General features: G+C 40.5%; 1 protein-coding gene across 2 annotated transcripts in view; it reads right to left on the bottom strand.

Annotated features, from left to right (window-relative positions):
- Positions 1 to 3,418: 3,418 nt before the first annotated feature.
- The window catches only part of VWC2 (von Willebrand factor C domain containing 2), a 98,674-nt gene continuing 90,246 nt past the window's right edge, over positions 3,419 to 11,846 (bottom strand). Inside the window, exons 4-5 of one of the 2 annotated variants that reach the window (XR_007772301.1) lie at positions 11,402 to 11,789; positions 3,419 to 10,540 (exon numbers count right to left, since the gene is read on the bottom strand). Coding sequence is in view for 1 of the 2 variants with exons in the window: in XM_050937787.1 (XP_050793744.1) it covers positions 11,638 to 11,789 (152 nt within the window). In the remaining variant the exon portion in view is untranslated. Of the gene's footprint in view, positions 11,790 to 11,846 lie in introns of both variants that reach the window. The other variant, XM_050937787.1, reaches the window with a different exon arrangement.

The raw sequence follows: 11,846 nt of genomic DNA, 5'->3' as shown, positions 1-11,846 counted from the left end.
TAGCACAGGACAGGAAAGCGGCCAGTGAATGTGAGGAGAGGTGGCGGCAGTGCTTGCAGCACCATTGAAAAGTACCCCTTGCGCTTTACGTACTGGCTGCCTTGGTGGTCTGGCACCAAGATAGGGATATGCGTTCCGTCTATCGCCCCACCACAGTTAGGGAATCCCATTGCAGCAAAACCATCTGCTATGACCTGCACATTTCCCAGAGTCACTGCCTTTGATAGCAGCAGCTCAGTGATTGTGTTGACTACTTGTATGACAGCAACCCAGCAGTAGATTTCCCCACTCCAAATTGATTCCCGACTGACCGGTAGCTGTCTGGAATTGCAAGCTTCCAGAGGGCTATTGCCATTCACTTGTGAACTGTGAGGGCTGCTCTCATCTTGGTATTCTTGCGCTTCAGGGCAGGGGAAAGCAAGTCACAAAGTTCCATGAAAGTGCCATTATGCATGCGAAAGTTTCGCAGCCACTGAGAATCATCCCAGACCTACAACAGTATGCGATCCCGCCAGTCTGTGCTTGTTTCCCGGGGCCAGAGTTGGTGTTCCACAGCATGAACCTGCCCCATTAACACCATGATCTCCACATTGCCAGGGCCCGGGCTTTGAGATAAGTCTGTGTCCATGTCCTGTCACTCTTGTCACTGCGCTGATGTCGCCTCCTCGCCTGGTTTTTCAGGTTCTGGTTCTGCAGAAACTGCACGATAATGCACAAGGTGTTTACAATGCTCATAACTGCTGCGGTGAGCTGAACGGACTCCATGCTTGCCATGCTATGGTGTTGGCGCGGAAAATGGAGTGAAACAATTGTCTGCTGTTGTACTGACAGAGGGAAGGGCAACTGATGACATGACTTACACAGTTGTCACACAGAATGGCCCCCTCAATTATTGACCTCAAAACTCTGAGTTTAGCAGGCCAGTGCTCAAACCACTGAGCTATCCCTCCCCCCACGATTCACAGCAGGAGCGGGGGGGGAGGGGGGAGCAAATGAATACTGAACAAATCTGGTCTCTTTATTGTTTTGCTCCACTCTGTCTTTCTTATACATCTTAGGCTGGCAGCAGACGGTGCAGTACGACTGCTCGCCATAGTTGTCTCCTGGCTGCTCACCAGGAGACGGTGCAATAGGACTGCTGGCCATTGTCTCCCATTTATGTCCAGGTGCCCCCAACCGACCTCACTGAGTTTGGCTAAAAGAGCACCCAGGAGACAACGATGGCTACCAATTGTAATGCACTGTCTGCTGCTAAAAGGCAATGAGCTGCTGCTGTGTAGCAATGCAGTACCATGTCTGGCAGCACCTAGGAGTCGTACAGTGACGGTGAGCTGAGTGGGCTCCATGCTTGCCATGGCCTGGTGTCTGCACGGAAAAAAAGGTTGCGCTCACAGGGAGAGAGAGAGAGAGAGTGTGTGTGTGTGTGTGTGTGTGTGTGTGTGTGTGTGTGTGTGTGTGTGTGTGTGTGTGTGTGTGTGTGTGTGTGTGTGTGTGTGTGTGTGTGAGAGAGAGAGAGAGAGAGAGACATGGCATCAGGGTTGGCTTACTGTGCTGTTTCCGCAGTCTCCACCGCCCATTGAAATTCTGGGTTGAGCTCCCAATGCCTGATGGAGCAAAAAGAGTGTCGCGGGTGGTTCTGGGTAAATGTCATCAATGTTCATGAAGCCTGGATAGTAGTAATGAGCAGTTCAACTATAGGCTGAGCATGTGCAGAATGGTGGTAGAACGTCCTTTTGAACGTTTAAAAGCTCGCTGTAGCCAAAACCACCCTCAACAATGTTTTCGCTGGCGCTGTTGGTCAGACCTCAGCGCAACCAACATTCCCATTGTGCTTGCTGCTTGCTCCATAATATCTGAGCGAGTAAGGGGGAGACGTTTATGGTGGGGTGGGAGGTTGAGGCAACTTGCCTGGTGTCTGATTTTGAGCAGCCAGACACCAGGGCGATTACCAGAGCACAGCAAGGCGCACTGCGAGTCAGGCTTTGAAAACCAGTTTCATGACTGGCCAGACTTCGGTGTGACAGTTGTGTGTGTTTCTCGATGCAAACTTACCCCCTTTGTTGATTTTAATTCCCTGTAAGCCAACCACCCTCCCCCTTTGAAATAAAGTAACTATTGTTTTGAAACCATGCGTTCTTTATTAATTTTTAAAAAAAGAGAACGACAAGGTAGCCGGGGTGGGGTGGGGTGGGGGAGGAGAGAAGGACACGGCCACATTGCTTATTTTAGCCACACTAAAAATCAAATTGAATGACAGTCTTCTGTTGCTTGGACCATCCTCTGCAGTGGAGAGACTGGGTGCCTGGTGCTTCCCCGCCTCCCCCCATGAGCATCTGAGAGAGGAGGCTATGGAACATGGGGAGGAGAGTAGGCGGTTATACAGTGGATGTAGGTGGGGTCTGTGCTCTTGTTGGCTTTCCTGCAGCTCCAACAGACACTTCATCATGTTTGTTTGCTCCCCCATTAACCTCAGCATCGCGTCCTGCCTCCGCTTTTCGCACACTTAATACTTCCCTGGCCTCTGCCACTGAATGCCTCCATGCAGTAAGCTGTGCCCTATCAGTGCGGGAGGACTGCATGAGCTCAGAAAACATGTCATCACGAGTGCGGTTTTTTTTTTTTTTTGTCTTCTAATCTGCGATAACCTCAGGGACAGAGATGATAGGAGGTGCATAGAAATATTCTACGCTCTACGATTCAGGGGGGACTGCATGGTTACCTGTGCTGCTGAGTTTGCCACGCTGATCAAACAGAAAATGAAATTTAAAAGTTCCCGGGGCTTTTCCTGTGTACCTGGCTAGTGCATCAGAGTTCAAAGCGCTGTCCAGAGCAGTCACAATTGAGCACTCTGGGATAGCTCCCGGAGGCCAATACTGTCTATTTGAGTCCGCAGTACCCCAAATTCGACCCAGCAAAGTCGATTTTAGCACTACTCCCCTTACCGGGGAGGAGTACAAAAGTCAATTTTAAGAGCCCTTTAGGTCAACGGAACAGGGTTGGTTCTGTGGACGCATTAATTTTTAAATCGACCTAACGTGGCAAAATTTGACCTAACCCCGTAATGTAGACAAGACCTTAAGGTTACTTCTTAGACATAAGGGAAATTAATTAAATTATATTACAAGCACCAGTTGGTATATTTTTATACGTAAAAACTTCATAAAGATTGTGATTTGATGTGAATTGTGCCAAAAAATTAAAATATTTGAAAAACCATGGAGGTTGCTTTTTCAGTTTTAATGAACGAGTTTCTCTGTAGTGCATATTTATGTACATCAAGGACATCTAATTAATAAAAAAAAAATGCAAAAACATAATTAAGATTAACAATGACTTTTTATTGCTGAAACAGTTGTATAAACAGCATATCTAATAGTTAGCAGAATATATAAAATAGCTATTTTTATCAAATGCCATTTTAAAACAAGTAGTTGGGGAAAAAGCAGTGTTTCGGGGGAAAAATACTTTAGCAGTAAATTATGAAATTCATCTCTGTTCAACTGGAATCTACAAAATGACCAAATCCTAGTTATTCCTCATTTTCATTTGGTAAACAGGGATAAACAGAATGCAAACTGTAAGTGTGGTTACATTAATTTGAAGCACTGCACATAAATGTCATCTCCATAATTAGCCAATCACGAGAACACTAAATTACTTAGCATTAGTTTGACTTATCAGTGGTTAAATAAAGTATAGGAAACAGTGAGTCTTGCCTTTGCAAATATGTAGGTTTTGTGTTGGTAACATGCCAAGTAATGTAAGCAGATGGAGCTTTGTACAGTACCTACCACAAATAAATTCCAGGATTACCCTCTGCAATTAATAATTAGTTTTTAAGGCAGTAGAAATATAGATTAAGCTGCACTTTTTACTTTTTTTACAAATAAAGTACATTTATCAATCTGATGCACCTTTTAAAAAAAAACAACAAAAAACTGTAGTTGGCACACAATTCCATCACCTAAAGGCATTTATTTAATATCAACCGTACTACTTGGGATAGAATTGAACTGATAAGTGTTATGCTGCAATAGTTCTTTTCATTTTGATATGTCATATCCTATAAGGGTCTTGACTTGATTCTCTGCACACATTGTAGCATAGTGTGAAAAATGGTGGTTTTTTCTTCTTATTATGAGTGAAATTCATTCCATGGATTAGGCCAATTCAATGCCTATACACCACCTAAATCCTACTTAAGACTTATTTGGAGCGCTTAAATAGTACCACTGGTATGTAGGCCTTGTGCTGTTTTACTACGTAGAGGGAATTTCACCTTCTATGAACGTACATTCCTCACAAAGATTACTTATACCCATTCTCTTATCTGATAATTCATTCATCACAATTAAATACAGATGTTATATATATAGTGTATGGGACAAATGTTCTCAGTTACATTAGTGTTGATCTGGAAATTAATTTACATTGGTGTAACCAAGATCAGAATTTGGTAATTTGTGAATATATATATTTACACATGCTGTCAGCAAATGTTTGTGTACATTCTGTATATAGATATGCAACTGGCACTTTTCATACTTCCCAAATATTTCCATATTTTCCAGTTTTCAGAGTTTCCCACAAAAGACTTCCTTATTCTCTGGAACTTCTTTGCATATAAATCAGAAAATTTAATTAATTAATTAAATTAATTTTCCGTCTTTTTCAGTTCTCATTGATAATTCCATATAGGATTTGTACTTATATTTCCCATTAATCTTACTATACTTGCTACTTAGTTTGCTACTTTTCATTGTTGTGCGAGAACTGCTATTGCCTTGTCACCTTTGCTTTTATTTTCTCCTTTTGTCTTTTATATCCTCAAGCCTAGGCCTGTCCTCAGCACTCCCACTAGGAGTTGAGTTGGTCGTTTAAGGACAGCCTTGCAGCTGTCTTCTACAATGTCTGCACCAGGAGAATTCTCCACCTACAATCTACTCTGCTGAGGGCTCCTTTAAGACATTCTGGCCTTTTTACTTGGCCTAGAGAGGAAACAATGAAAGGGAGGATCTCACTCTGATGAAATGTTGACTGCTGTTAAGGTGAACACCAGGCCTGCTGACGGATGCAAGGGTAAGCCCGATATTTACTTTAAGGGACAATGAATGTTGACTATGTCAAAATATTAAGTCACTTTTATGTGTTGATATGTGCATTCTGAATATTTTCATCTGGAATATATCCTTTTTTATAGCCATTCATTTCTTATGTTTATCAATTTTTTTCTTTTACAACTTAACAAGAAATGAAGTTACAGGGTCTAGATATGTTATGAGCCTCAGTTGAGCCATCAGGAATCAGAAATTAGTAAATGTTACCTCATGAATTCAGAGGTAAATAAGATTATTTTCCAATTAATTTAGCTGCAGCTAATCAAGGTGGGGTGTTTTCATGATTGATACATAATTAGCAATCAAAAATATTTACTAGGTCATGTTACCCTACCAACTCAGGATTCTGTTGCACAGGAAATTTGTTTTCTTCAATGCTATTTAAGGTTAACCAGGTAGTAGCATCTCCACCTCATTTGGTAGGAGGCTGATCAATAGTCTGATATGTCAGACTGGACATTTTTTTCTGATATATTTTAGCCTTGATTTTTCTGCTTTGTGGGACATTGGATTCCATGGTTGCAGTATTGCATTAGATTCTGGTTCTTACTGTAAAGTGTTTCTGTGAGATCTTTCGTCATCATCTACAATTTAACACTCTCAATGCCTTTTTTGTATTGGAGCATGATTGATTTTAGGGTTGTCTTTAATATCACAAATGATAAAATGCTTGCACTTTAATCTAAAATCCCTTTTTCACCTAGAATTGATGAACAATTTGGATATATGGATAGCAAAGTGGAAAGTAACTTTTTTCCCCCCTACCATGGTCTCTTTTCTTTCCTTGCGGTTTTTTCAGCAATGTACTGAGCAGAGTGTACTTTCCATGAAGCCATATAAACACAGTATATAAAGGGAACACACTGGCTGTTAAGGGAAATGGGTGGTAATCTGGGTGGGTTGTGTCAGCCTGACTTCTAAATGAATTCCTTTTCAAAATACCCTATATATAATGTGGAAATAACTCATGAGCCATATACTATAATTGCCTTCAAAAGAGAGAATTTTGACACTAAAAGAAATTAATAGTCCTGCAGTGTAATGTAAACATAGTGTGAGAATATAAAGATGAGATTTTTTCTGAAGAGTGAAGACTCTCTTAATTGTGATTGGGGTCTATACTACCGAAGAAGAGAGGAAAACAATTTAAGGATCCATCTCTATTCTGGACAGCTACTTCAGCACTTTCCTAATCAGGGCCTCAGTCTTCTGCTCTTCTGTGCTGTGTCAACGTCTTTACTGCTTTGTTGTTATACTTCTCATTTATTTTGTCCTAAGATACGTTATTGCAACCTCCTTGTCTTTTCCCACTCATTTTGTACCCCCACCCCATGAAACCCTTCTTACTAAGTTAATTTCCCTCCCACTCAGTCTTTCTGTTCATCACCCTCCTGTACTCAAATTCTGTAGTTTTCTCCTGATTGTTTGGCTTGGTGTATTTCTTCCATTGTCATTCTCATATCACTATGGCTCTTCCTCTTTCTGATGTTCTTCTGCTCTCACCTTTTTTTCCATTATAAAAAACCTTTAAGAATGGCTATATTTGCCTTTACAATATTATCTTCTCTATTTGGTGTCTTTTCTATTTGTCGGTTTCTGTCTTTTTTGTCCCCAAATCCCAATAGGAATAGATAGGAACATACAATGCTTCAACTTGTGCAGTTTAAAGGCTCCCATAATGTGTCAGGCAGTTGCACTATAGTATAACATGGGAGCAAACTTCTGAATGCTGCTTTAAAGAAAAAAAAAATTTAACCTTTTCATCTACTATGTTTTCCCTCCCTCTTCACCAGCACTTCGAATATGACAGAAAAGAAAACTGAACACTTCATGGAGAAAGCTGGAAAATGTTACATTTACAAATAGTTTTGAACTCACATTTTCTATTTTGTTCCCCTCTTCCGCCATTCTTAGTAATAGGAACATTTTATATGAATGATAGTTGTTTTTGTTTTTTTTAAATATTCTCCACTTGTTCCCTTATCAGAAAACATATGTGGCATGATCTCTGCAGCAACTACTTATGCATATTTGAGGACAAATTCACTCCTGTTGTAAAGCCACAGAAGTCAGAGTTGATTTCAGATAGGGAATAAGCAGGAGAATTAAAAGCAGAGACCCTGTGTTCATGGAAGTAACACTAAAAACAACTGGGAAAAGAAGAATGTCTGCTCATCCTCAGACCTCGCCCCAAAAAAACACCCATTCACCATGAAATACAGATGTATTCATGACCCATTAGCAGGTCTTGAAATTTAGTTTTAGGGCCCTACCAAATTCATGGCCATGAAAAATGTGCCATGAGCTGTGAAATCTGGCTACTGTAGGGGAGGAGGGCTCCTCCCATGTGCTGGGCTCCATCTGCTAGTGCCAGCTGGACACTGGAGGGATGGATCTTGCTCTTCCTCTGCAGGGGCTGTTCCCAGGCCAGATCAGACCCACCTCCAGGAATCTTCCCTGGCTGCTGGAAGCTCCACAGCTGCACTGCCTTCAGAGCTGGACTCCCAACCAGCAGCTGCAGAGCTTCCTGCAGCCATGGGAGGTTCCTTGGGGGGGGGTCTCACCCAAAGTGGCCCCTGCAGGACACAAGGAAGCCTCATCCCTCCCCAGCCCAGCACATGGTGGTAGTCCCCAGCTGGGGTGCCCCCAGCCCTGCACCTCCCCAACTCCAGCTCCATATGGCCCTTGGTGGTTGCCAACCTATAAGGCCGGCCTTTGCCCCCCAAGTGATGACTCCTCCCACACCCTGCGACCATCACTTCTGTGCTGGCGCTCGCGTCAAAGCTCTCTGGCTGCCTAGCTCTGAAGGCAGCACAGAAATAAGGGTGGGAATCCATGGCTCTTTTTTGGGTAGGGAGGCCCACGGTTACAGCACTCTGTTGCAGATGTTCACATGAGAAATTGCCTATTTTTAAAATCCTATGATATGAAATTGACCAAAATGGACACTGAATTTGGTAGGGTACTAGCTCTTATGGACAAAAAACTGCAAGTTAAAGAATTGCCAACCAGCTGGAACAAGTAATGCTGCTTGAACATCGGCAGGTGCCTTTGACCATTTTAACTGGCTTGAGCTGTCGTCCCATTTTTGACAATATACATTAAGTAAGTGATAACCTAATATTTGCAGTAATACACATTTTTACCACAGTCAGATTTTAAAACTATCATTTTATGTCAAACTGACATTTGTTCACATAAGTAACATTTTTTAGTTGATTAAAATTATAAACTGGAAAGAGTTAAATATAACTTCCAGTAACCAGTAAATTGTCTGTCAGCAAAACAGAGCTTGTTTTCATGTTTCTTCGTTTTTGTTCAAACCTCGGACGAGCACTTCTCAGTACGATACGCTCAGCAACTCAATACGTTGTGTGGCTTTGCTCATTAGGAACGACGTAGCTGGATTTTATTTCTACTTTTGTATGAAAAAATTAAACAGCATGTGCTCCTAGATTTGACCAGGAATATTACTTCAGTTATGTGGTGAGAGCTGGATCAATATAGATTTCAACACTGGTATCTAATATGGATACTAGGAACATTCTGGTCTGCTTAAAACGTTTTAGAAAAAAAGTCTACAGATGGACAGTCTTTGTTTCCTGTATTCCGTGTTCGCTAAGGTTTTATTGTTCTTTTCTACTGCTATTTGAAAGACTCCCTGTAAAATGTAACTTTTTTCTTTCTGCTATAGGCCTCAGCACCTGAGGAAGGACAGCATCCCACTGCAGGTTGTATATTCCTTTTCATTTTTGAAGGAGAGAGGATATTGTTCTTTCACAGCGGCTAAATCAGCTCTAGTCTATCTTAAATCTTCCCATCACCACCTTTTAAATGCTAAATAAAAATTACTGCATCTACAAGGTGCCAAAATCACAGTGCTGGAGCCTGAAGTTCACATCTACATACTGACAGGCTCTCAGACATAACATTGCCAGTGTTCCTGTTCATTGATATAGTAGAATCACCCTTGTGGAGTGTGCTTGTTCACTCCTTTGCCTCTTTACTGAGGCTGTCAACAAGAATGCTAGTCAGAGTCAATTATGGGTTATTTTCTACTATGGACCTGGGCTGGCTTTTTGTTCGGTGACCTAGATGTAAAAGACTCCATAGCCCATTATGAATCTCCATAGCCATCTTGTCATCCTCCCAATCATGATTTTTAAACAGCAGTCTCTGCAACTCAACAATATTAGAGAAACAACTTCAGTAAACTAGAGAGACCTGAGGAATCACATAAATCAGACAGGAAATTTGGGTGAAATGGATATGTTGGTATCAGGATTAAAAATTTGAAGTGGAAAATGCTCAGTATTAACTATGCCCCTGAATTAGAACAGGGATTTGAACCTACCTCTCCATTCCAGATGAGTGCCCTAATCTCTGTGTTGATGGGTATTCTGAGTTGGGTCTTTCAGTCAATTCTTTTGAAGGTGGAGAATGCCTGGGTTGAGAATCCTAAGAGGGCTTTGGCTTGGGTTGCTCAGAAGCCTCACTCATTAGCTGTGGGTGAGCATTAGGATGTTGCAAATGCTGACTGGTAGAAACTCAGCTTCCGCTTAGTCTTGCAGGTGCCTGAGTGATGGTTTTCAAAATGCCAGTGGCACCTAAGCATTGGAATCCTAGGTACCTTTCTGAATCTAGCTCTTAGCAACTTGGGACCAAAATCTGTTTGCTTTATTCATCTAAGTAACATAACTACTTTTGTAAGGTGAATAGGATTTGGCTTTGATTTAGGGCCAAATTCTGCCACCTTTAGTTAGATTGAGTAGGCCCTTACTGCACTAGTAATTTCTACTCATGGAATGAGGTACTATTGTTGGTATAGGTAGCAGGATCAAGCACTTTTATGTCCAGAGTGCTTAGCATGTGGGGTGCACATGTGATGATGCTCTTCACAATCTGCCCATTAGTGATTTCCATTAACTACCGCTAGCAGAGTAATATTTTTATGCTAAGAGTGAAATATGTACAGTACATGTGTCAGACATTCTGCTGCTTATTGATAACAGCGTTTTAGTATAATATTTTGATGTACTTTATATACATGTACATAGGCTTGAGGAAAATCATTTTGATAGTTGATGGGTTCAGAAGAGGTTTGAAAAAATAATAAATCAGTCCAAAACCCACTTTCCTTGATTGTCCACCTGGGATGTACTGAGGCTATATGTGAACTTGAAGGTACATTTTGTTGTAGGATTATTTTTCTTCAGATTTGTAATTGTTATGGTTACTTAAATTTGCTATGCATTTTATGTCTTTGCTGCTTTGTAGTTTCCTCATTTTCTTGTCCTTGATCTAGTTAAGAGAAAAACAATTGTCTGGCGATTGATAGGTATGTGGGCAAAATCCATACTTGATGTGAAATCCTGGCCTCTCGAAGTCAATGGCAAAACTTCCATTAAAATCCTGATAGAAGTCTGAGAGATAAACAATGTAAGTTACGCATCAGGTGTCATGTAGTCAACTACTAATTCCTAACATTGCACTAATTCAGCAAAGCATATGTTAAGTCCATACTTAAGGCTTTCTTGAACCTGGGCCTCAGTAGTGATTCAACCCAAGTGTAATATATGAGAGTAGCAGAAAAACAAAAGCATTTTTAAATAAAAGAGTGGAGACCTGCTTTATCTTACACCTGGTTAGTTGGTTCTCCTGTTACATGCCCTGTCACCCTCTGTTGTCAGTTGTACTTGTTTTTCACAACCATTAAATGTAAATTTGTTGCAAGTTTCATTGTTTTGTCACTTACAGCCATTATATCAGATATGGGATGCTTTACATCACAAAAGAATTCATCCTGATGTGATGTGTATATACCTGAAATTAATTCTTATAGGATCTGTGTTTAGAGTTCTGAAACAATTACTATAATCAAAGTCACAATTTCATACTCTCTTCCCAGTTATACTAGTGCAGGCCCACTGGAGATGCACCAGAATAACTGAGAAGAGAATTTGGCCTACTTTTGCACAAATAATAAATTTAGCACATTCTTTTAAAGCTTATACCGTATATTTTCAAAAGGTAGAACTTCAAAGTACCTGAAATATGTGATTGATTTGCTGGCTATTTTCTGGCCACACGTCTGTTATTGTTGCCCACCAAAAATAGTCATGATAAAACTAAAACGGAAATGTTTTAGGCATAGTGCATGTACATAATAGGACAGGCAACCGTACCGTATTTTAAGCTGTATCTATATAAAACATTTATTTTAACTTCTATCATGAAATTATATAAATACATATAATATTTGATAGAGTACTCAGTGCACTCACCGTGAAAATAAAGTGTTAAAACAGGATTTTTTATGTCCAAACTTTTTTAAATATATGGATTTCTTTGTCTTGGTATTTTGTTTTTCATAGTAATGTAATACTGCAATATGATGATCTTTTCTCCTCACCAAAAATATTCTTATTACAATGAATAATCTTTCCCAGGCTTATCTAGGGTTTTCACCACAGTGAAATATTTTTTAAAAACATCAGAGTACTTTTGATTTGTAGATTCCCTAGATTTGTTTGCATTCATGTCTAGTGCACATAGCTTGTCGTTCAATTCTCCAAGTGCCTTCTTCGTAAGTACAGTGACATATAGTACATTCATCAGTCTTCACCTCTCGGCCAGCTGGAATGACAGTGGTTTCTGCAAAGCAGTTTGGGCCTAAAAAAAAAGGAAATTAATAATTATATCTATAGTTTTGCTTCTTAATACTGCAGA

The sequence above is a fragment of the Gopherus flavomarginatus genome, chromosome 2 (assembly GCF_025201925.1).
Source record: "Gopherus flavomarginatus isolate rGopFla2 chromosome 2, rGopFla2.mat.asm, whole genome shotgun sequence".
Lineage (NCBI taxonomy): Eukaryota > Metazoa > Chordata > Testudines > Testudinidae > Gopherus > Gopherus flavomarginatus.
This window is presented reverse-complemented; position numbering and strand designations above follow the sequence as displayed.